Below are 23872 nucleotides of genomic sequence, written 5' to 3' on the forward strand. Positions count from 1 at the left end.
GCCAGCGGCAGGGCAATGTGAGAGGAAATCCTGGCGATCAGACCAGATCAAATCCGAATCAGTTCGGATCGCCCAGCGAGACAGGGCTTGGCTCTGGCCCTGGCGGCAGGGCCTTGTCGGAGCTTCTTTCGACCTGAGCCGCCGTCCATCACCAGCAGCGCGGCAAGGGGCTGTCTGCCGAACTCCATTGGTGATCGATCAGCAATCGACGCATTCTCCAAAGCCGACCGGCATATCGCCTCCCTCCCAGAGCAGCCCGAGTTCCGCCTGACTGCACCGGCACCAGCATGTACTTCGCCCTCGGCACTGCAAAAACGCTCACGGTCGGATCGCTCGCCAATGTCACTGGGTCCTCCGGCCTCGGCGACGGGCATGGCAACCTGGCGTATCTGACAAGTCCCAGTCGGCTCCGATCGCTGGTCGCGATGAAGGCTTCGCCGGACGGAAGACTTTTTGCATGCATCTCGGATAACACCCTATTTTTGTGGAGCTTGCGGGTCTGTTTCAGCTTCGGCAGTGCGCAATTCCCTGATTCAGAGGCCCAGCCCTGTCCCAGCTCCAAACGGGGCCGGACATGGAGAAGCCACAGAGGACCTACCATCACCCTTCGGCCCAGTGTTCCGGATAGCAACCTGGCTCACAGACCACATCCGCAGTAGTCCACTGGCGAAGCCTATCATTCATGAGATCGGACTTTGACTAACTCACTGCCCATCGTGGTCCTGCAGCCCGACGCCATCATTGCAAGGGTCACCCGCAGCACAGCGACAATCGACGAAGACGGAGAAAACGTCGATCTGATATGGAAGCCGGACAACAGCTCCATTATCGTGATAGTGAGTCGCCACAGCACAATCCAAGTCTGTCCACCGCCCCAATAGTGACGCCGGTTGTCTCTCCGTCGATCTGCACCAGACCGACAAGGGATTCCTGCACTTTTACGACGTCACAAACGGCAACGGCATCATGTTCGAGTACAGCTTTGCGGCCCCGCATCACTATGTCCTTGGTGCTGGTGAGGGGACTGGCATCCCCCGGCTTCTCCTCAAGTTTCGAATGGCGCTTGAAATCGACACAGGAGTTCAATGGTACAGTTGGTCGATGGCTCGGAGCATCTCGATTGTTCAAATCGATTAACATTCTGTCCGTGGCAACCCAGCGGCATCGGTCTTCCTTCGGAGCTTCTTGTGTGCACAAAAGAGACCCCTTCGATTCTGTCCCTCTCATGGGCGGGCGAAATTCGGGTCCGCGGCACAATTGCCCTCTCGAGCTTACAGTTCTTCAGGGACGATAGGGATGGTAGGTTACTGAGTGGATTGCCAAAGTCTCAGAATCAGCTCGTACCTTAATACTCGATCATATCAGCGCTCATCCAGATCGAGGCCAGCCGCACCAACACAAATCTCTTCGCGTGGATCTCCATGAGCGGGCGTGCTTACGTTGCCCGTCGCAAATCCTCGAGCGATTCCGAAAAGGTATAGTGGCCAGCCCTAACGCAATGCCTCGACCTTATCAGGGTCGTAGCGCTTTCCCGCTCTTGTAATTGATGCCTATTACTCGAGCGCCTGCCACAGTCATCATGGAGCTTTGTCATTGGGCAGGGCTCGGCTAACCCAAAACCGTGGGATCCCAAAGATCGACAAACAGAATCATCTGTACGAATGGTCGGGGTTGTGCTTCTACAATTCTGATGGGACGAGCTCGCCCGCGATCAGCGCCTCGATCAACCACGCCTTTTCATTGATTGCTGTTGGAAATGCCAAGTAAGCGCCGTGGGACTGGAGGCGCGAACGACTGACTTTTCCGAGGTGGTCGCCACTATCCGATATTATGAGCGCATGGGCCGACCGAACCATGCTCCTGAAACCATCGTTTGTGACTTCCTCCAACCTTTAGAGGTGATGTGCATGTGTACGCTCTTTCCGAAGATTTGGGCGCCCTGCGATTCTCCCATCGCCTCTCGCTGGCACATCCAGGCGACAGTCAGATTCCACTGCAGCTTGGAGCAGTCGGCAGTCTCGCCTGGACCGATGATGGATTTGCGCTCGCCGTTGGATGGCTGATGGGAGGCTGCAGCGTCTGGAGTGTATACGGCAAGCTCATCATGAGTACCGTCAGCGAAGATACACTTGTCCAATCGCCGTAAGCACAAATAGCATGCGTCGACTGCAGCCGTGCCTGGACCAGTATTCCCGCTGCACTTCCGGGCATCCCGAAGCCATTGTTGTAGCCAGGTCCCGGAAGGACACGCTATAACATATCCATCTTTGATCGGGTTATTGAATGGATGTATTCTGTGTCCACTTGACCGTCAGTGACAAGCACACATCCTCACAAATGGACCAGTACTTCCACGGAGTCCGCAACCTCGTGAGTTTTGTGCTTGCTTGCTCCATTGCTCTCCAGGCGTTGCCATTGACACGCTCTTTAGTTTTGGGGACCAGGTGGCCACGAGCTGTTGCTTCTTCCGATGCCATCGCTGGGCTGCTGTAAGTTGGGCTGTATGACGGCGCTGTGGATTTTGCTGCAACGAGGCACGATCGCGGCTGATGCGCCTTTCGACAGTGTCAATCGTCGATATCTTTGCACTCCAATTTGCAAAGTCCACCCTCAGTCAGTGCCGCACCATCGTAAGTATAGATACATGTCCTCCTTGTCTCACTGCGGATGGGTGCCTTGATCTAAAGCTGTACATTCTTTGGAATCGATCAATCAATAGGACAACACCAGAAATGTGCTGCTCGTGACCGATGACAAACTCCTCGTGTACGAGGGCAATTCCTGGGACTTTGACGTCATGAACTCTGAGATGATCCAGTGGGATACAATCCAGGTACGGCCCGTGGGACACGAACGATTCTAGCCACCAATGCCTCTCCCAGTGCCGGGCACCCGTCTGACATCATCTTCCATTGGCGTTCCTGCTGCTGGGCCACCTACAGATGCCAATTACCTACATCACACAGAACTGGCCCATCATGGTAGGACTGGCAACACCCCGGTTTGAATCCGCGCCCAATTTCACGTCATGAAACTGATGCTATTGTTGTGCCGCAGTATACATCTATCAACCTCACTGGGCATTACATAGCGATTGCCGGGCCACGCGGCCTGGCACATTATAGCACGGTGTCAAACAAGTGGAAGCTGTTTGGGAACGAAGCGCAGGTGCGTTCGGCTGGGTTGTGCTCCGCGGCCCTTTGTGCGATCGATGGAAATGCGTCGTCTTGTGTCCACCGGACACGCCAGCGCCAACGGCACTGTGTGTTGTATTCGCGGCGGCTGCATCGAGCTGAAACACCTTGTGCTTTATAGGAGCAAGGGTTCAGTGTGCAGGGTGGCATGGTCTGGTTCAAGACGCTACTTGTTGTCGCATGTCGGAACCTTTCATCAAAAGAAGCAGAGGTATGTCGATTTTGCCGTTGGCCCCAATAGTCGCAGTCGATTAGCCTTGCTGGCGCCAACATGCCGCTTACCGTTGTTTGGGTAGATCCGCATTTACTCCCGCGAAATGAATCTCGACTCGGCCCATCTCCAACATACAGAGCGACTATCACACCCAGCCGTCTGTATGAATTCGTTGGACAACAACCTGCTGGTCTACACACAAGACAATGTAATTCGGTTCTACACCATCAACCAAGGTATCCTCGGGTCATGTTGCTTTGGCTGATGTTGGCGTGCCGCGTCCCTAACTCTGCCCCTTCCATCTCCCCTCAGACTCCAACAAAACATGGCTCCAGATCCACCAAAAAATCTCCCTTGTTGGAGTCGTCGTTGATCCTCTATCGATTAAAGCCCTCTCGTGGTACTGCCTCCCAGGTTAGTTGGCTCTGTTCTTCCAGCGACAGCTCTATCCGGTCACAAGGGTATTTATCATATCCAGCTGCCCAAAATCTCTCGCAGGCGAGGTATCCCTTGAGACCATGCAGGGCAGTCCGTTTCTCCTGCTTAAAAACGGCGATTTGAGCATGCTCCGCGAGCTGGTAGGTGTCTCGTGATGCTCCCATCGTTTGCTGTGAAGGACATCCATGAGCTCTTGACACCGTTTCAGGGTGCAGCCAATCTCTGTGGTAAATGCCACTCGCGCTGATGTTACCCAGCACTTTACTCACATGCCGACGTGTTGATAATCTTGGCTTGCACTGTCCCGCCAACGAATCTTTCCAGGAGGACAAGACCTGGGAGCACATTGGTCTGTCGAGGAATGTTGAATATTTCTGGATCAGCAACCCCCACGAGCGGCTCGGCGATCTCTACAATTCACTCTGGGCCTTCGATGGGGCTGGCGTCAAAATCTGGGCCAACATGGTTCTTCGCGACATGACAAAGACAGACTGGAGAGTCGACGAGAACTATGCAGAGTCGATCCGGATCAACATTGACTATTACCCATTGTGTATGTGACATCAGGGCAAATGCACGCTCATTCGTGCCGATGTCCGCCATCGGAGTCCATGGACGCGAAACTCTCGTCAGGGACGGGGCAGAATCGTCGATTGGAATCGATGAGCCCCCTCGAGCGAACGACGCTAACCTTGCATCTCAATCGCGCAGCCGTCCTCCTGCCTCGCGGTATTCTGATGGGTGTCGATCAGCGAATGTCACTCCAAAACTCAATTCACTGTGCGCTATACAAGTTGGATACCAAGATCCATCTTTTTATTCCGAATTTTGTGCGGCTCCTGCTTGGAAAAGAGTAAGAACCGTTGTTGTTCTTCTGGCCTCTGAGTGACCGAGTTGCTGATCCCCTCCGTGCTCGCTCGCGTCCCAGGATGGAGGCCGAAGCTGTTCGCTTTGCCCACTGCTTCCGACAGTTTGAGTATTTCAACCATGCCCTCGAGCTCCTGCTGCATCAGGTCCTGGAGGACGAGGCTCCGACTGCCATAGGCTTTGCCGAAGGCGCTGTGCTGCCTGCATCGATCAAGTTTGTTGAGCAGTTCCCAGACTATATGGACATTATTGTCCAATGCGCGAGAAAGTCCGAGGTGGCGCTGTGGGACTACTTTTTCAAGATTGTTGGCGATGCCAAGGATTTGTTCAAGGTAGGTTCTCTGGGCCGTAGCTATGCGACGTCATTGGCGTGTAGGGCAGACGAAGTTGGCCTCGTATCACTCGCGGCTTCCATCAATCTCTAACCAGAGGTACGACGACGACAATGCCATTTGACAATACAGCTTTCTCTCGAGCGCGCCTCCCTCAGCACAGCCACGTCGTATTTGATCATCATCCAGACCTTGGAAGCTTATGAAGTCAGTAGCAAGGTAAGTGGGCTTGTCCGCGTGCGTTTGTGCAGCGGTCCTGTCTCGTTTTTCGCACAGGGTCCAAGCCGCCAGATGGAAGCATGTGCTGCTGAAGTGGCACGCATTCGACCACATCGCAGCTAAAAGTATGATGCGATCATCAGATGGCCATTTTGCTGCTGGAGCGATGCTTTGAGCTCGAAGACTTTGAGGTACGGCTATCGCTCACACTACAAACCGCCCGGGCATCCTTGGGAGCGAGCGGAGTTTTGCTTGCTTGTCAAAACGAGGAGATTGCACTCTCACCAGCAGAACTCGTTACTATCGCTCCGGTCTCCAACATGAATGACATTCACCGTAGACCGGAAAGGAGCTGATCCGATTCTTGACGAATATCGAAGGCTCGGACGGCATTTCCTTTGAGAACTTTCGGAATCCCGGTGGGACTGGCCCTGCGATGTCTCGCATGACTCTGCCGGAGCAGCAAAGGTATCATCCATATTCGACATCGGCGGGGTTTCCTGGATCTCGCTCACGCACCTCTGGGTTTCAGGGCAAACGGAGAAATCTCCAAGACAGAAGATGATCTGGTAGGTGACGTACAAGTCTTGAATTGAAAGGTGTAAATCGCTCGCTGGATTGATCCCGGCAGCGCCACTGACTCTCCCGTCCCTTATTCTCTCTTCGTCCGGATCAGTTCTACCTGGAAATCCTGATCAGCAAACACGCTCGAGCTCTGCTTTCCAAGAGACGCATTCGGAGCCTTGGGCGATTCGCCGAAGCATTTTCGTTCCCGCTGGTAGAGTGGCTGAAATACGAAAGGTATGCATGTGATGTTGATGTTGATGTTGATGTTGATGTTGATGTTGATGTTGATGTTGATGTTGATGTTGATGTTGATGTTGATGTCCATGCCCCCAGGTGCGCTGCTTCCCTGGTATCAGCGTGGTTGGCAATCTCGTAGCACCGGCGCACCCCTCTGGCTCGTATCTCACCCACCCTTCTGACTGTATCGCGCGTAGGACCCGGGCTGGGCATATCGATGACGATGCGTGGGTCGCAGTATTGACGGAGCTGCATGATCAATTCGCGTGGCTGTTTCCTGGTAGGCAACATGCTCTGCATCCTCACTTTGCCTGGTAGTGTGCCCTGTGAGGCGACTTTGGCAGTTTTCGCCGATTGTGGGCAAAGGCGTTGCACTCACGCGGGCATGCTTCGATGATGCTGGCGATTGAAGACGATGTGCAGGGAATCCATCAACTCGTTGCAGAACTCGCAGCCCAACATCTACGAGACCATCCAATCGTGCGCCGGTACTCCTACCACGCTTCTGGGGCATCCGATACCTCGCTTGGGTCTGGAGCAAACCTCCTCAGTCGACGAGGATCGGTTAGTGCCGTACCTCAGTCCATCCAAAACGGCACCTCTGCGACGGCTAAATTGAATGGGACTGCAGTCACGGCCAACGGACCCCGAGACGACTCTGCTCCAGCGCTTCGACGAACGGAGAACTCGGCCCCTCCAGCAACAGGAGTTACAGAGATCCCCAGAACGGATCCCATGACCGAGGCACAAATCATCCCCGAGGCCGTTGCCCCTCACCAAGCCTATGCCACTGGATCGATCATTGCGCGCATCCGCACGGGTGCCCACACTGGTCGGCGATCAGGAAGTAACTCTGGGGAGCTAACGCTGAGCAAGAAGCGGTCCAACTCGATGCTGGGGCCGTCGACGGTCATACGTGACCCCACCAAGCATGCCGAAATTGTCGAGATTCAGTGAGTTTCATGCCAATACGTCGCTGCTTCAGCCACGAGGGGCCCGGGATCTTGCAAAACCGACACCGATTATCTCACCGTGACTGTCGGGGTGTGCTGGTAATGGCGCTGATCACAGGTTCCTCATCAAGATGATGTATGAAGCCGAATGCCTCGCATGGACGCTGTTGCTTTCCAGCATGATCATGGATACCAAAACCATTCTGACGGTGTTCATGGACACCAAAAATCGGTCATTCTATAGCCTGTGGCGCCAAACAATGTTGGATACACACTGGTATGGTCTCTCATCCCGCTCAGCATGGCAGCTAGAGCCTGATGTAGTCAATAGGCGTATTCGTCGTTTGCGGACGCCCCATTAACAACATGGCGCTTTCAACCGATTCTTCCATATGGTCAACTTAGCGGTGGCTATGAGCAGCTCGCCCAGGCGGTCGAAGAGCTCCTTTCATTCCCAGAGCCGCCGATGGCTGTTGAACGCAACGATCCAGTGGCAAAGACGCCACCGGAGGGGCTGGCGGAGTGATTCTACAGCGCTTCAGGATCAACGGGAAGCCTGGAGCATCCAGCCAAAGCGATGGACAACGCTGGGTGGAGCAGCCCCGAGCGGCCATCTACTGACTCACTGCCAAACACTCCGTCCCCGTCACCGGGGACGAGTCTGGACCGATTATAGAGTACGAAATACACGAGCCGATGTCCATGAGTGGTAACGGTGATGGTGATACTGTTGCCCAAGCCACCAGATGGATGGATGTGCGAGCTATCGGGTGCGAGTGAGGGCGGAGAGAATATCGTCTCGGATTGGGGTGATCGCGTCAAGGTGCTCGACTTCGCAGCGATCGGCTCTCTGCCTTTGCAGCGATCATTGAGCATCGCACCTCGCTCTGCCCTCGATCTAAGGCAAGATGACCGTCGCTGCGGCCAAGAGACTGGCGCACATGCCCCCTTTGGCGCCGTTTGCGCTATCGGATCTCATGAAGCAATACGAGCTCACCGCCAACGATGCGGCGTTGCTCTGTGAAGAGGGCATTCTCCAGATCCAAGAACATACATATCCGCAGGGGCGTGTACAGATCGCTTGGAGGACAACAACGATGGCTTCGGCTCCTGAAGGTGCGACTGCGGTATCTCCAGCTTCCCGGGCTCCTGCGCTCCATTCACCCATCAAGGCACGACCGGCTGGTGTGTCTAAGCACAAGGCTTTCAAGTCTCCTCTCAAATCCACAGCGCTTGACTCGCCTTCCGCAAATGCCCGGGTTGTGTCCGAGCTGCGGGCGGCATCATCGCCTCCTCGAGGCTCCGGCCTTAACACTCGGATACTTCCCGTGCCAACCCGCCCTCGGCTGGCGACCGACAGCACCGAGCCAGCCTCCCCAGAGCGCAGTGCACAAAAGCAAAAGCAAATTATCGCAATCAAGCAGCAGATACATGAGCTGCAGGCGGCCAACAAGAGGCTCTGCATTGTCTACGGCTACATAAGCAATGTCAGTAAGTCCGTCACGGTGCAATGCGGCGAGCCGAGGTCGTCGGGAGGCCGTGAGCTGCGGGCTGTGGCCCATTGGCGGTTGGATCATATGGAAGATCCCACTTGCTGTCTTTCAACTGACTGGTCGGTACGATATCCGGGCTCTGGCTTTGGCTCTGGTTCTGGTTCCGGTTCTGGTTCTGGTTCCGGTTCGTTAGAAGGAGAGCGAGATATTGGATGCGCTGATATTCAAATGGCAGAAGGCCTGCCGTACGGCACTAGAGGATCTGCGAATCAAGATCGGCGTGGTTCAGATACCGTCATCGGCACCAGCTGGCCGGATGCCGCCGACCAGTATTCCAACGTGCCTGGGTGCCTGGCCTCCAGGCCCGGGAGAGAACGAGAGCCCGGAGCGGCCCAGACAGCAGCCCACGCTTCAGCCAACCGACTCGGATGCTGGCATGTCGCTGATGGAGGCGAGAATGTACACGCTGAAGGAGCTGGCCATCCAGCTGCACATCGATCTCACCAAGGTCGGTGGATACGACGAAGACTGCGATCAGTTTTCGTGAAGCCTCGCACCATACCATCCCGCCTGACGAGGGACGACCGGTCAGCCCTGCGCTTGCATGATGTTGCTTCTGCCTGGACCGCCCCGATGCACAATACAAGGCCAAGAATGCACCGAGACAGAGCCGGGTGGCGGTGCATGTGGCGGAGATTCGTGGGCGGGCGGAGCTGGCGCGGAGCCGGGCGGGGGGCCTTCCGACTCGGCGGGACGGAGCAGCCCGCAGCCGGCCCAGGCCGGGGTGGGTGGATGTGGGTGAGTGGAGAGAGTGTGGGAAATGAATGAGGGAAATGAATGAGGGAAATCAGTGTGGGATTTGAGTGTGGGATTTGAGTGTGGGATTTGAAAGTGACTTGGCGATGTCGGGGCAATGGCGTGGACAGACAAGAGGGTGTCGTCAGTAACGGATTTGAGGCGGTGATGTGCTTTCACGCCGCCAGTTGGTCGCCAACGTACCTCTCCAACGCATCTCTCCATCGCATCTCTCCAACGCATCTCTCCACCGCATCGCTCCATTCGCTGTGCAGCCGTAATCTCGTCGCCGTCCGCCACAGCCGTAATCCCGTCGCCCGCCGCTGCCGTCCGCACCCGCCCGTGCTGATCCGCCGCCCGGCTTGTGCGCTGCCCCCCTTCTTCATCCCATCCATACACAAGCGCATATGAAGTCGCCTCGGGTACACAGCAGCGCCGCCAAGCCCGGCCCTGCCCCCCGCCCATGTGCCCCAACCCACCCGGACCCGCTGCACCATTACCGGCACTGCTGCTGCCGTTGATGCAATCGCCGCTGTCGCTGTTGTGGGTGGTCCTGCTGGCGGTCGCACCCAGCCTCATTTCCAAGAACCCAGCTATAAATATCAACACCCCGACTTTTCTGTCCTGACGCCAGCATCCATCTCGCCCACCAGTCAACAGACCACCCTCCTGCAGCCCTTTCGATACCAGGAACATTCCAATCGCTGTCCACTCGCCCACCCTCAGCCTCCTTAAATCCCGCTGCATCCAAGCACAATGGCCTCCCTCTTACTTATCCCCAAGATTATCATGTCGCTCTACGACCGCACCCGCAATCGCTCCACCTCGGCCCCGGTAGCTCCCGCCGACGACCTTGCAAAGCCCGTCTCGCTGCCGAGCGCGCCAGCGCAGCCTGTGTCGGACTTGCAGTTCAACCCCGACGGTCTGATCTCGGAAGAGGTGCTCAAGGGTCTGCCTGAGAATCTCAAAATCCGCCCCCTTTCCCGCAGCGACTACGATAAAGGTATATTGCCTTCCATCCCTGCTGTACTTCTGACTACACCTCTGACTACACCTCTGACTACACCTCTGACTACACCTCTGACTACACCTCTGACTACACCTCTGACTACACCTCTGACTACACCTCTGACTACACACCGCTTATGCTCCTTTCGCACGCTGTTCGTCTGTTTCACTCACTCGCCGGCCCGTGCAACGCTAACCTGCACCGTATGCTTCTGCCGTGCTGCACTGTCAACCAGGTTTTGTGGAAACGCTCAGCCAGTTGACCACGGTCGGGAATCTCACTCGCGAGGTCTTTGATGGTGAGTGTCTGGACAAGTCAAGTGCCCCTTCTGTCGAATGAGTCGAGAGCGGATCGGAGCCGTGCCCGAGAGAATTACGTGGGCTGGACTACTGGGCCTCGTGCGTATGCGTCAGACTCCCTCTGGCGATCCTGTTGACTGCTCGTCTTGATGCGTGAGCCAAATACGTCGATACTGACTTTGCAACGCTCCCCGAATCCGCCATCAAGAGCGCTTTGCAAAACTGCAAAAGTACAACGAAGTCTACTTTTCAATCGCCATTGAAGATGTTTCGATTGGAAAAGTTGTGGCGTAAGTTAGTCGTGGGCTGCGACGAGGACCTGGGACGCAGCAGTGTTGCTGCCAGCGGTGGCCGTGCAGTGCTCCGAGCCGCTTTGTACTCGCTGACACATCGCCATCCTTCCAGTCTGGGAACCATCTTTATTGAAGACAAGTTCATCCACGAGGCAGGCTCGGTTGGCCACATTGAAGACATTGTCGTTAACGACTGTGCCCGGGGCAAGAACCTCGGACGAATGTGAGTTCTGCTTGTGTCGTCGGCCTGGCTGTTGGGCATGAGCGCTTCTCAACCTCGGTCGGCAGGCACTAACCATCGAATGGTCTTCGATAGTGTCATCGAGGCTCTGAAATACATTGGCCAGAGGCGCGGAGCCTACAAGACCCTGCTGGCATGCAGCGAAAAGAACATTGGCTTCTACAACAAGTGCGGCATGAGCCAGAAGGAAGTGGTCATGTCGGTGTACTACTAAAAACAACGCCCGAGTTTCACTTCGCCCTGCCTGTGTCCTCACAGCCCACGCAGCGGATGAGAGGGCCGGGACCGGTGCTGCTCAATCACATGGATCTGATATCTCTGCTTCTTGGCCCTCAGAGCTTCGCCCCCCTCCTCTCCCCATTTATTTTACATGATCCCACCCCACCCCCATCCGCTTTAATTTTGGAACCCCCCTTTAGCATCTCTTGAACACAACCCTCATCATTGCGCTTGCACCTTAAAACTCACTACAGCTCTTCCCAGAGAGCACGAGACGGCTCAGTTGCCCCGAATACATTTATGGATATGAGTGATGCTGTTGCTGAGTCCCGAGCCGGTGCTGCCCTGGCCGTCGCTGGCAAATGCCATCACCGGAAGCGCCCTCGTCTTGACATGGCAATCCGGAACAGACTGGATATCTTGATGGCAGCACCTCTGGATGATCCTGCAACACCCAGCCGCAACCCAGCAGCGCAGCTTGAGTGTGCGAACCAACGATCTCCTCTGTCGTGATGTTGTCGCTTGACTGTGTTGACGAGGCAAGGCCAGATTCTTCTCGCTGGACAGACAGCGTTCCGAGAGCGTTCCGAGAGCGTTCTCTGCTCTCTCTCACCTTTTTTTCTGTTCCTGATCTGGCCATCATCCGCTGGCATCTGCGTTTTCCTGGCTTGTCGTCCCTGCATCCAACCGAGATACGAATATAGCATATACACAAGTACGATACGCCGGTCGCTCGAGACCGCCTGTCTGCATTCTCGTGTGTGAGGCCACTCGCTACAACGTGGAACTGCGATTGCATGTGTTTGGCCGGATCCGCACCACCAAGCCCAAGGCTCTGAGCCGAATCAAATCTCATTCTGATTTGCTTTTCCTGGCGATATCCACGCCGGCGGATATTCGCCCTCTGGACTACACCTCAATTTTCGATGCGAATGGCACCGGTGGTGGTGTCGGGCAATCCCTCTCAAACAATCTCTGGCAACATCACCCACGATGATCGCGAATGCTTCCCTGGCCAACAACCATCAGTGGCCGCACCCAAAGCAAAAGCAAGGTATTGAGGACGGACACTCGACACGGCCTGGACAGTTCTCTGTGGATTGAGCTGTTTGATGCCGGATGCTTAGGCGAGCGTCCCACCAGGTTTCGGCATCATCATTGGCTCGCCGGATGAACCAGTCCCTAATGCTGCTGTTTTACGCTCGACAGAACCCTGATCGTGCGTCTGGTGAGCACCGCCGGTACTGGCAGCTTTTACACAACTGTGCGCAGACGATTGCTGCCCAAGCTCCAGTTGATGAAGTTCGATCCTAAAGGTGAGCTGATCGTATTTGTTCTGGCCCTTGGTGACCCTTTTGCCGGCCTTTGGTGTGGTGACCCATTCTGACGGCCAACTGAAATCAATTCTCATCACATTCTATCCCATCACATCCTATCCCATCATATCTGATCACATCTCATCACGACTTATTGCTGGACGGATGTGTTTCGTTCCGGTCTTGCGAACTGGTCGATGTAGTCAACCGACATGTGCTTTTTGTCGAGTCGAAGCAAAAGTAATACAAAGCTCCCCACAATTGCGCATAGAGGTAGATATCGACGATATCAATGGTCACTTTCCTTCCAGCCCCCATGGATCGGTTGGACAGCTGGGGGTTGAGGGGCAGTGTATTATGGGATATACAAACCAGTACCTATGGGTGCCGATCAATTCGCACATCCAAGCTGCGCTGCTGGGTTGCGGCTGGGTGTTGCAGGATCATCCAGAGGTGCTGCCATCAAGATATCCAGTCTGTTCCGGATTGCCATGTCAAGACGAGGGCGCTTCCGGTGATGGCATTTGCCAGCGACGGCCAGGGCAGCACCGGCTCGGGACTCAGCAACAGCATCACTCATATCCATAAATGTATTCGGGGCAACTGAGCCGTCTCGTGCTCTCTGGGAGAGGCATTGATCGATGTACTGTGGACGAGCCCCCACATGCTCTCTCATTCAGCCGTCGCAATCTCGATCGTCAAAGTACAAGTCGCCACTCGCTGATCCGATCAGCGGCGATGGCTTTGTTGAACACCGCAGGAGATCCGTCGTGGTGCGAGGCCTGCAAGGAGCCTCGATGCCAATTGGGGACTTCGATCCAGGACAATCACCACAACAAAGGATCCTCGGCTTCTCCAAAGACACTGGCCTTGGATACCATCTCCTCCTTTGTCCACTTGCGGATATCCTTGGCAAGGAGCTCAGGGCAGTGGGCCTTCAGGAACTTGCTGATCTCAAAGTTGATTTCGTCAAATTCGAGCAGGAAGGCGTCGTGGCCCTCGCCAGACTCGATAATGTGCAGCTCTGAATTGGGAATGTGCTCGGCGAGCTCATACTGCTCTGATACAGTAAAGAGTCCATCCGAGGAAATGCCTGGCAGAGAGGGTGAGGTGAATGGGATATGTCAGTGAAAAGTAAGCAAAAAACAGGAGCCTATGATCAGCGCTTGTTGATGGGAGCTCTGAGCAGTCATGGCTTCGAAACATACCAATCACGAGTGTGGGCTGCTGAATCTCACGCAGTGTCTCGATGTAATCGCCACTCCGTCCCCGGGACAGGTCGTGGGTGTCCATCTTGCGGGTGATGGCGATGTAGCAGTTTGCATCAAAGCGGTTGAGGAACTTGTCGCCTTGATACCGCAAATAGCTCTGGGCCGAGTAAACGGCGTACTTGTCCGCACCATTCACCTCGCTGGGCGGATTGGGAACCTTGCCCTGAATTCCTTCGTTATGCAACAGCGCTGCCTTCTCCTCTGGCGACAGCTCGCGCGTGCTAGTATGCAGAGGCTTCGGGGGCATCGTTTGGCGACCAAATCGCGCCTGGAAGGAGTTTCTTGATCGATATGTCAGCATGGCACTCATGCGCGCCGAGCTCAGGCCCTTGGTTGGAGGCTGGTGGTGGGTAATGGCATGTTGATGGCATGAGGTATGATCATGGCGACAGTCGGGGCACATATATGGCACCACGTGGATGTGAGGAGGTTGCATCAGGATGCATGGCCAGGTGTTCAATGTGGGAACCACACGGCATCGAAAACAGCGAAGCAGCATATGGAGCGGCACGGTGGAAGACAGGCTTAGCAAGAGATATCAAATACGCTGAAGCGTTGCGCCTTCGACTTTGGACACAGATAGAATTGGCGACTGTGTCAATAGGTGCTACTTACGCTGTTCAGCGAATACCAGCCATGCTCTAAGGCAAAGACATGATGGAAAGCGGCAATGTGAGCCAGCGCGATACATGTCCATGGCACCATGCAGCATGTTCACGAAGGAAGCCATTGTTCGGTGCGCATTAAGCAGACGCGCGAAGGATCTTACTGTAGTCGGGGTCGCTGTAGATGCACTGTCGTTGAACTTCACCCCAGCTGATTCCCCAGGCCGAGTGACGCCCACACGTTGCAATGGCCACAACATTCTTGACGGTCTCCGAGCCCAGCATGGCCCATTCGAGTGCCTGGACGAAAGCAAGGGCGAATCAACATTCACAATACAATATCCAGCGGTGGGATTCCGGCTGTAGCCCCCACGGCGTCGTTCATGCCGGTCGGCCTCAGACGACCTCTGGGATTCGATGGTGGAGCAGAGGTTTTGCAGCACATACCAGCATGCCACCGAGCGATCCGCCGATGACAAATCGGATTTGCTGAACTCCAATCAGCTCCAGGATCGTCTTTTGAATCCTGTTGACACCCAGAAGCCATAGAAGTGTTGGCATCATGATCACCGATGCACCGAGAGGAGAAGTGCATCATATCGATGCCTGAATCCGGAACAACGGCGTCCAACGGCATCCATGACTGGCATCAGCCCCGCCAGCACAGGAAGATGCAACTATACGGCCCGCGCCGGATCACGACAGTGTTCATCCAGTACCTTACATCGTCTCGGACAGAGACGGCAGGGAAAGTTGGGCCATAGAGTTTGCCGGTTTCAGGGTTGACGGTGATGGGTGAAGCCGAGCCGTACGGCGAGCCCAGGATGTTGGCGCAGAAGATGAAGAACACCTTTGGATCGAAAGCACGGCCTTCGCCGAGAAGCGGGCCCCACCTGCCGACGGACTCAGCGTCAGCCATCCGAGATTCACCGACGACAATTGTACGCCAAGAGCCAAGAGCCAAGAGCTACAACAGATCCCAGGATCCATGCAGCAGCCGCAAGCCGACAGATCGATCAAGCGAGTGTGTAACCAGATCGAGATGATCAATCGATGTCGGGAGGGAAAGCCTTACCAGTCCTCGACATCCGCCGAGCCTGTGAGCGCATGGCAAATCACCATGACGTTTGAGCCGTCTTGGTTGAGCTTGCCCCATGTTTTGTACGCAACGGGCACATTCTTGAGCACGACGCCCGATTCGAGCTCAAACGAGTCGAGGTGGATGATCGACTGGTCAGCGACCATTTCTGGGAACTTTTGAGCAAGGCGGACTTGCTCCTCTGTAAAGGTACTGGTGGCGTTAGTGACTTGCAGGGCTTGCTTGAATGCCACTGCGGCGCAGATCAAGAGGACAGCTACTTGCCATCGTTGAGAGCCGGCGCTGTTCCGTTGGTGGTGATCATGTCTGCAGGAGGAGCGGGAAATGAGCGGATGGTCCAATTAGCCACGAGAATGGAAAGGCACAGCGTCGCAGCGATGAGCTCGACCCCAGCAGACCAGTGCGGTGGCGGCGGAGACGCAGGGACGGTGCGGGGAGGGGCAAAGACGGTGCTGTTGGCGAGGCGATGAGCAACCTGGAGTGGTGGAAGTGGATGAGCAGGAGGATCTGGAGCGATGAAAGCCCGGGCGAGATGGAGGGCAGCAAGGCGGGCAGCGGGGCTGTCCTGGTCTGGACCAAGGTTAAGTAGGTCGAGGGAGCTCCGGGGACGTGGGGCCACGCAGGACGAGGTCTGAATCGCAGTGACGATGGGCAGAGGACCTGCGAAAGCGTCCGAGAGGAGGTGTGGGAGCAGCGTGGGAGGAGTGTGCCCGATACAAATTTTTTGGGGACCGACGGAACCGAAGCCGAGACAGCGAAAGTGCGTGTGTGTGTGTGGTCTGCCGTTGTCTGCTGTTGTCTGCTGTTGTCTGCTGTTGTCTGCTGTTGTCTGCTGTTGTCTGCTGTTGTCTGCTGTTGTCTGCTGTTGTCTGCTGTTGTCTGCTGTTGTCTGCTGTTGTCTGCTGTTGTCTGCTGTTGTCTGCTGTTGTCTGCTGTTGCCACGCACTGTCCAGAGTCTGCGACTGATTGCACCACCGCGCCGCTCGCACAGCGCGTCCCGGGCCGCGCACCAACCGGCACGCTGGCTCGTCCGCGATGACGCCATCGGGGGCGCGCAGCTTGCACGTGCTGCCCGTGTGACTCACCGCCCCAGCCACGGTGTCGGAGATGGGGTGCGCAGCGGTCGGAGTTGGGCTCAATCGGCCCTGGGTGTGTCGGCCGAGGCGCCCCGGTCTGGACGTCCGGCATGGCTGCCTGGGCGCTACTTTCTTGCCTCTCTGCTCTCTGACACTGGGTCAATGCGTATGGCGGGATTCGCGAGTCGTCCTCAGCGATCCATGCCATCGTGGCCGAAGCAGGCCCACGCTCGCATCCCTCGCTCAATCAGGTTGGGCCGATACGTCATCGATGCAAAGCCGATGCAAATGGCCATTGTGGTGCAGCGTGGCAGCAAAGTGCACCCACGGCATCGAGTCCATTGGCTCTCTATCTCACATTGGGTACTGGATCGGTTCGATAACCCTGGTCGTCTGATATCGTATCTGTTGCCCCAAGAGACGCTGTGCTGCACCCATGCCCCCACCCGAGCACTCCAAGTTCAAGAACATCTTTGCGCAGCCTGCAGGAGCCAAGGGCCTCTACACCAGCATCAAAGTCGAGGGAACCGCTCCCACAAAAGTCAAGGTTAGTATGCATGGCTTGGCCTCCAAGTCTTGGCCAAGCACGCAGGTTTGGCTAATCAGAGAATCCGCCTCTCAGTCCAATGAGCTGTTCACTGCGATACCATGGGCCAGCGGAAATGGATCGCTCGCAATACTGCCCACACCACAGGGCATGAGCCCCGTAAAGCTAGGGATGCAGCCTCCTGTTTCGTTAGGTAAGCATGCGAACCAGTAGTCGTGACTGCGACGAGAAACAACTGACTCGGCTCTCTAAAGTTCACAACAAGCCCGTGCAGGAGTATGCCTTCTCTCCATACGAGCCGTCCATCATCGCCAGTAGCACCAAGCTTGATGGTCTGGTCCGTGTCTGGAAACTCGATTCATTCGAACCTGAAGCCGAATACACCCCTGTCGCAATTGATTCCGCCGCCATGTATCTTGCCGGACACGAAAAGCGGGTGGATCTGATTAAATTTCACCCAACCGCCGGAAACATCCTCGCGACGTCGTCCGCGCAAGTATCTCCCTGCAACCAGCACCCACGCCGACTCACGGATATCTGTTTGGTTCGCATGGACAAGCGGAGGCACTCTGCGGACTGGAGCTTGTGCTTGCCGACGCACACAAACAGTATGTCTCTAACCCATTCTCCCCGGCCTCTCAACGACAGCGACTCGACCTTGAAGCTGTGGGAAATCCAAGAAATGCAGGACCGCCTGTGCATCGTCTGTCCTGGCGAATCTTCCTTCCAGAGCTTTTCGTTCGACTACTGCGGCGACAACATTGTTGCCTCTGCCCTAGACGGATTTATCCACCTCTATGATCCTAGATCGGGCGCAGATCCTGTAAAGGTACGGGTACCAAACAGAACGTGCCGGACCTCCGCATTTTCCATCGATCGATTGATGCTGCTGTGGCAATAGAACTCTGCTCTGTGCTTTGATGTTCGACGGCCAGCGAGCCATTCCTCCACATCGTGAACGATTGATGCAGGAACAATTCCCTCCGCTGACTCCCAAGTTCCTCTGCCCTCTGTGTGGACACGCAAATCTTCCAGTCTATTCTCTCGGAGCATGTGCCTGGCAAGGGAGCCCGCGTTTGCTGGCTTGCGCCCGACCAGTTTTTCATCAGCACCGGGTTCAACAAGCAGGGTGTGCGAGAAATCGCTCTCTGGTCGATCGAAAATCTCTCGACTCCTGTCCAGACTTGCCCCGTCACCGGTTCCGGCACAACCGTCCTCCTCCCGTTCTGGGATGCTGCGCTTCCGCTTGTGTATTTTGGCTCCAAAGGCGAAGGCATTCGGGTGTTTGAGCTTGCAGACGGAGCACTCCGGTTTCTCTCGACACTGCCCATCGAGAAACAGCTTGTGAGTACTCAGATTGAGGGCAGGCAGAAGAGTACCTTCTTTCAAGACGGCGGCGTCGTCATCGCCCAGCGTTTGGTCCGAGTCTAAGCGGGACATCGATTCTCACACTGCTCTTGACGGGTGGCCCCTTGAACCCTCTCGGTTGACAGACAGCTATCGATATATTGCCAAAAACCATCTGTGATATTTCAAAATGCGAAGTTGCAAGGTTTACAAAGCTTGGGTAAGCGAGGCTGCGCCGTGATCAAACGGCTTTGATGCGTTCGTGGACTGACAGTCTCCCCGGCGGCCTCGGCGACTGATGCACTTTGTATTTGGCAGCACCGACAACACCCTCGATGTTCTCTCGCTGTGTGTTCCAAGGGTCAACTCGGACACTGTATTCCAGCAGGACATCTTCCCTTCCGCTGCGGTCATCAACAGGGAAGCTACTTCTACACAGTACTTTGACCAAAACCAATCCATCGAACCCACCATGGTCGACATGTACGCCCCCAAAGTAGAGGTTGATCCGGCTCTGCCCGAGCTCCCGCCCAAGACCATCAAAACATCTCTATCCCGGTCAACTACCACGCTCCGACGAGCAAGTACCGTAAAATCCTTGCACGCGAGTCGATCCCCCCGCCCCTCGACTGCAGAATCCATCTCGAACTCGTCCGCATCTCTTGCAGTATCGGGGCCGGCAGTTCACATGGATGGATTTGCTTACAAGGCCATTCGAGGCTGGTTTGGCGTCACTTGGGAAAAGATCTATCTCTCTCTCAAACGTACCAAGCTCTATATTTCGCAGGACGCCGACTCTGACCCGATTGCCCAAATATCCTTGGGTGCAACTCGTCGCGTTGAAGCTTTTGCCGTCGGTGTTGTAGACTCGGGGATGCTCCTTGAGACCCAGGACGGAAACATCATCCAGCTTCGTTGGGACGTTGTCGAGGAGCGGGATGCCTGGATATCCTGTGTCCGCGGACTTGCTAAAGGAGTCCGGTCCTCGCTCAGTCCCTCGCAGTCCGGACTGGTTCCAAGCCGCTCCACCGAGAACACTTCGCTGGGCGGCCTTCACAAGAGTTCGTCAAGCATCCTCGCTGCATCCGCTATGGCACCTCAGCCCGTCTATAGCACTCGCGATGGTGCCCGGCTGCTTGGAACTCTGTCAGTGTACACCATCGAGTCTCGGCGCGAAGCTTGGGCCGCTCGGCTGGTGATGCTTGACCAAGACGGCCTCCTCCACATTTATTCCGACAACATGAAACTCTATCTACAAGGGGCGTCCCCGTTGGAAAGCGTCAATCTGCGGTCAGTCATATCTGTGAGGTTATCACAGCTTCGTATCGAGACATCTGCTTGGCCATCGGCCACGACAGCCGACACAGGGTCAGCCGATGGATCCAGCTGCAGCTTCCACATCAACACAACCAAGCGGGTACTTCATTTTAAAACCCGGAACCCGCAAGAAGCCGCAAATTGGGTCATACAGATTCAAAAGACCATCGTCGAGCTTGGCCTGGCTGCAAGCGACTTTGTCGCTGATGAGTGTCCCGAAGGGCTGGTTACCGTCCAAACCGACCTCGAAGGCCACCCCGGCGGCCGCCTCTGGCTCACAGTAATAGACGGGTCTTTCTATTATTTCTCGGGCCCGTGGTCGACAACGCCTGTATACGTCCTAGCCGTTGCCAACATTGACGAATCGTGGATTAAGGAGCCAGTCGCTGGCCCGCAACAGCAAGTGTCGTATGAGTTCACTCTGGCTCTGAGAGACTCGAGATACTGTACCCACAAGCTCTCGTCGCTGGCTGACAAGAGCTATTGGATAGGCCATCTGCTTCAGATCAAGCGCCAGAGCTTTGATCTGCTTGGAAGGCTTGGTGTGTCCCTCGATCAAACGCTCAAGGCCGAGCTGTCCAAAGCCAAGGCGGGTGATCTCTTTGCTACAAGCGATGAACGAATCCAGGCCATTGACGAACAAAAGCTTTCGAAAGGCGAGCAGCGTGCCTTGATTGCTGTGATGGGAAAGATTCGGCTGGTCATTTCGACTGTCAAGCTCTCATCAGCCTCGCTGAGACGGCATGCAGCATATGTCGTCGATGCAGGTACGAGCCTCAGTAGCGCGGGAACATCCATGAGCGAGAGCTTACTCTAATGTGCCCATATCCTTGCGGTCAATGTGCTGAGCAGTGATGCGATGTTGCTTCTTCAGGCTCGACCATCTACCACTTTGGCGGCGAACAGTCCACCCGTGTTTGCCGCGCAAAGGCCATGGATATCGCTTGCAGGATCAGAAAGGATCGAAGCAACCGCCCAACCGTTACTCTGGTGGAACGGGACGACAGGCAGCTTTGGGCAGCGCTTCAGCGACAATTCGGTCTTTGCTTTGGCGACGACCCACCCTCGCAAGCCGACTGTGACTTGGACAAATGCTCTCAGGCCAGAATCTTCCGCGTAACCAATTCTAATCTGCGACGACGAAGGCTCGAGATCGTTTACGAGGGACCCGCCCCCTCAAAGTCGCTGCTCAAGTCCGACAGCGTTTACGTTGTTCAGTGCTGTAATGAGGTGCTCGTATGGTTCGGCAAGGGTTCTAACTCGGAGCATCGAAGCCTTGCCGGCTTGGTTGTCCAGAAGCTTGCGTCACAAATGGCCGAGTCCGTTGGCAGCCAAGGGCAAGTGACCGTCGTGCCGGCGGTGGAGGGAATGGAGACGGTGTACTGGAGAGTAAGTATGTTCATGCTCATCAAATCCGAAATCGATCTGGATTGGTCATGCTTACTATTCAATTGCCAAGAAGTTTGCTCGGTGCATGGCTGAAGTCGCTGTCTCGATGAACTGCCCACGGTCATGCTCACAAGGCAGCCCATGCTCTGACCGTGACAGGAAAAGTTTGTCGACTATGAGGGCTCTCTGCCCATCAGTATGAGAATCGATGAAGCCAAGGGAAACGTTGCCACAGCTATTCAGCAGGCTCCAATCGACATCAGCACTCTCTTGGTTCCAAAGCCGCCTTTGCAGACTGTCCTTGACGATGGCCAGGGCAAGATCAGCATCTGGCGAGTCAAGGACTTTGATAAAGAGCCTGTCGCCAGCCACTTGGCAGGCCAATTCTTTACCAGTGAAAGCTACATCGTTTTATACACCTACCGGCCAAAGAACTCTGGCGTCGAGCGATGTGTCAGCTACTTCTGGCAAGGATCGCAGAGCTCCATTACGCAGAAAGGCACCAGCGCACTGATGACGATTGAGCTCTGCCAGCAAACTGGGGGAGAAGTGGACCAAATTCGTGTTGTTGAAGGCAAAGGTTGTTCAGCGTGGCGAGCGGCACAGCGATTCTGGAAGCGTTCAGCGACAAGTCAAATGCGAGGCTTCATTGCGCACGACTGACAAAGTCTCTCTGCCTCCCTGATTGCAATCAAAACATCGACTCTACATTCGTCAACACTCACTCAAACCTCATCGTTACTCGATCACAATCGAATTGCTTGATCGACCGACACTACACGTTACTTTACTCTATTGGACTGAAATCAATTCGATCATTGGATCAAACTTGTCCTGTTCTGATGGCTCTGATGCCTCGGATGGCCCGACAGAGCCGCTGCATCTCTTTGTGATTCTGGGAAGCAAGCTAATCTTGATCCGGTCAGGCAGATGGGACAATGTGCCCAGTACAATCGCATTTGATGTTCGCGAGACTTTCCAGGGTGTTCACAAGGCAGTCCAGGTGGAAGTCAATGGTATGCGATGTTTTGGACACGGTCCCATCCATCGATCCGCTGCACGCCATCCGCAGCGTGCACCGATTGAACAAGAAATTGTCTCGTGCAATCCTCCTCCTTCCCATTAGAGCTCAAGTTCCATCCAGACTCTTCTGTCGTCGTAATTCATGAAAGCAAGGTTTTCTACTGGTACGGCCACAACGTCAAAGGATCTCAGCAGTCGCTTCAGCCTCTTCTCGATGAAGTCGTTCGTCGGGCTCGTCCCTCATCTTCAAATCTCCCCAGAGAAATTGCCATCGACGATACAGCCGGGTTGCCGTCGAGCCTGGGCGCTGTTCTCAAATCGAACGGTCACGGACTTGGAATTGCCGACCTCCGCAACAGCCGCGTCCTTCGTCAAGCTCGGCTTTTCTCGTGCACCAGCGCCAGCGGCTCTGTCAAGGCAAGTCGTGGAATGCTAAGCGAGGGAAATGCACGAGGATATCAAATACGAACCTCAATCGCAACCCTCACCAACACCCATCTCTCACCAACACCCATCTCTCACTGACATTCGTCTCTCTCGCTGTTCATGCGTCACCCTGCTGACAAATATCGCTCCTCCTCCGATTCGCAAGGTTGAAGAGATTTATCACTTTGTACAAGACGATCTTGATACGAATGCCGTTATGCTGCTGATCACCGGAAGCCAGTTCTATGTGTGGTTCGGAGTCACCGCAAAGGCGCGAGAAAAGACGATCGGTATCGACACCATCCAGGTGGGACCCTGCGCCGTGCTGAGCGGCGATACAATGCGCAAGTTGTGTCTGTGGGCAGTACGATTCCTCCGGGCGGCATCGTGGCTTCGGCACAAGATCGAGGATAGTGCGCCTGGATTGATCCAGTCTGGCTGCACCAGGGCCTGCGAGAGAAGCTTGGCTTGACTTCCCAGCCAATATGGGTCACCCAGGCTTTCCAAGAACCAGACGAGTTCTCGAGCTGCTTTCATGGTAAAGACCGTTGTGCTCCAGCCCGATTGGCATCTGAAGTGAGAGGTGGGCAGCGGCACTCTTGGTGGCTCAATACTCAACTGGACCTGCGTCGATTCAGGATGGACCAAATGCAAGTTTCCAGACGATGTGGTAGGTGGACTTTGCCTGGGACAGCCGCGGCGCGCTCAGATCGAGTTAAATATGTATTGCTGTGCTGTACAGCGACATCTCCTGGCTCTCAAACGGCCGGTGGCTGAAGTTGTCGCCGAGCTTCAGCAAGATGTATTTTCAGTCGATGTCTTGCTCTCCGAGAATGTTCCCGAGCACCTGGATAAGACCAAATTGGAGGTGAGCCCGGCGGCTGTTGTGTGTGTAGCAGCGATCCGTAGTTTGTGTCGACAATGATTTGCAGACTGCTGGGAGAATCTTCTGAGGCCGCTCCCTTTGTTCAGATGTATCTGGATGACAAAGACTTCAGCGACCTATTTGGCATAAAGAAAGCCGACTACCTTAAGCTTGCCGGCTGGAAGCGAGACCAGGTCAAGAAGGCAGTTGGGTTCTTCTGA

General features: G+C 55.3%; 7 protein-coding genes across 7 annotated transcripts; 6 read left to right on the forward strand and 1 right to left on the reverse strand.

The window, feature by feature from the left end:
* Positions 1 to 287: 287 nt before the first annotated feature.
* Positions 288 to 6207, forward strand: BJ171DRAFT_427849 (RIC1-domain-containing protein; the record flags this gene model as incomplete). Its single annotated transcript, XM_053107829.1, has 24 exons — positions 288 to 497; positions 729 to 836; positions 916 to 1088; positions 1160 to 1303; positions 1388 to 1475; positions 1636 to 1763; positions 2017 to 2142; positions 2316 to 2370; positions 2432 to 2489; positions 2566 to 2630; positions 2720 to 2833; positions 2943 to 2981; positions 3058 to 3168; positions 3316 to 3405; positions 3491 to 3659; positions 3721 to 3822; positions 3907 to 3986; positions 4174 to 4399; positions 4558 to 4626; positions 4789 to 5045; positions 5178 to 5264; positions 5408 to 5455; positions 5605 to 5732; positions 5964 to 6207. The coding sequence occupies 24 exons, from the start codon at positions 288 to 290 to the stop codon at positions 6205 to 6207; spliced, it is 2919 nt and encodes a 972-aa protein (XP_052963185.1).
* A 152-nt stretch (positions 6208 to 6359) lies between these two features.
* BJ171DRAFT_218066 (uncharacterized protein) lies at positions 6360 to 7744 on the forward strand. The gene is made up of 3 exons (XM_053106447.1): positions 6360 to 7021; positions 7140 to 7298; positions 7427 to 7744. Exons 1-3 carry the CDS (start codon positions 6462 to 6464, stop codon positions 7545 to 7547), a joined length of 840 nt encoding a protein of 279 aa, XP_052963186.1. The 5' UTR covers positions 6360 to 6461; the 3' UTR covers positions 7548 to 7744.
* A 63-nt stretch (positions 7745 to 7807) lies between these two features.
* On the forward strand, positions 7808 to 9290 carry BJ171DRAFT_519174 (uncharacterized protein). Its single transcript, XM_053112318.1, has 2 exons — positions 7808 to 8508; positions 8708 to 9290. Exons 1-2 carry the CDS (start codon positions 7930 to 7932, stop codon positions 9059 to 9061), a joined length of 933 nt encoding a protein of 310 aa, XP_052963187.1. The 5' UTR covers positions 7808 to 7929; the 3' UTR covers positions 9062 to 9290.
* Positions 9291 to 9936: 646 nt separating this feature from the next.
* On the forward strand, positions 9937 to 11507 carry BJ171DRAFT_218168 (glucosamine 6-phosphate acetyltransferase). The gene is made up of 5 exons (XM_053106448.1): positions 9937 to 10312; positions 10554 to 10616; positions 10826 to 10907; positions 11023 to 11133; positions 11227 to 11507. The coding sequence occupies exons 1-5, from the start codon at positions 10066 to 10068 to the stop codon at positions 11363 to 11365; spliced, it is 642 nt and encodes a 213-aa protein (XP_052963188.1). The 5' UTR covers positions 9937 to 10065; the 3' UTR covers positions 11366 to 11507.
* Positions 11508 to 11993: 486 nt separating this feature from the next.
* BJ171DRAFT_519181 (50S ribosomal protein L33) lies at positions 11994 to 12956 on the forward strand. Its single transcript, XM_053112319.1, has 4 exons — positions 11994 to 12085; positions 12400 to 12424; positions 12580 to 12686; positions 12890 to 12956. Coding segments are annotated over exons 1-4 (174 nt in total). The 5' UTR covers positions 11994 to 12084; the 3' UTR covers positions 12931 to 12956.
* A 300-nt stretch (positions 12957 to 13256) lies between these two features.
* Positions 13257 to 16347, reverse strand: BJ171DRAFT_519183 (Alpha/Beta hydrolase protein). Its single transcript, XM_053112320.1, has 9 exons — positions 16137 to 16347; positions 15926 to 15967; positions 15638 to 15842; positions 15282 to 15455; positions 15010 to 15088; positions 14727 to 14862; positions 14573 to 14598; positions 13895 to 14297; positions 13257 to 13779 (listed from the first exon to the last, which is right to left on the reverse strand). Exons 2-9 carry the CDS (start codon positions 15963 to 15965, stop codon positions 13514 to 13516), a joined length of 1329 nt encoding a protein of 442 aa, XP_052963190.1. The 5' UTR covers positions 15966 to 15967; positions 16137 to 16347; the 3' UTR covers positions 13257 to 13513.
* Positions 16348 to 17173: 826 nt separating this feature from the next.
* BJ171DRAFT_427815 (uncharacterized protein) lies at positions 17174 to 23872 on the forward strand (the record flags this gene model as incomplete). The annotated part of the gene is made up of 15 exons (XM_053107825.1): positions 17174 to 17370; positions 17440 to 17477; positions 17539 to 17770; positions 17933 to 18113; positions 18320 to 18628; positions 18778 to 18851; positions 18950 to 20715; positions 20823 to 21337; positions 21497 to 21917; positions 22210 to 22353; positions 22464 to 22784; positions 22960 to 23150; positions 23267 to 23362; positions 23529 to 23654; positions 23759 to 23872. The coding sequence occupies 15 exons, from the start codon at positions 17174 to 17176 to the stop codon at positions 23870 to 23872; spliced, it is 4725 nt and encodes a 1574-aa protein (XP_052963191.1).

The sequence above is a fragment of the Polychytrium aggregatum genome, assembly GCF_025602895.1.
Source record: "Polychytrium aggregatum strain JEL109 chromosome Unknown BJ171scaffold_42, whole genome shotgun sequence".
NCBI lineage: Eukaryota > Fungi > Chytridiomycota > Chytridiomycetes > Polychytriales > Polychytrium > Polychytrium aggregatum.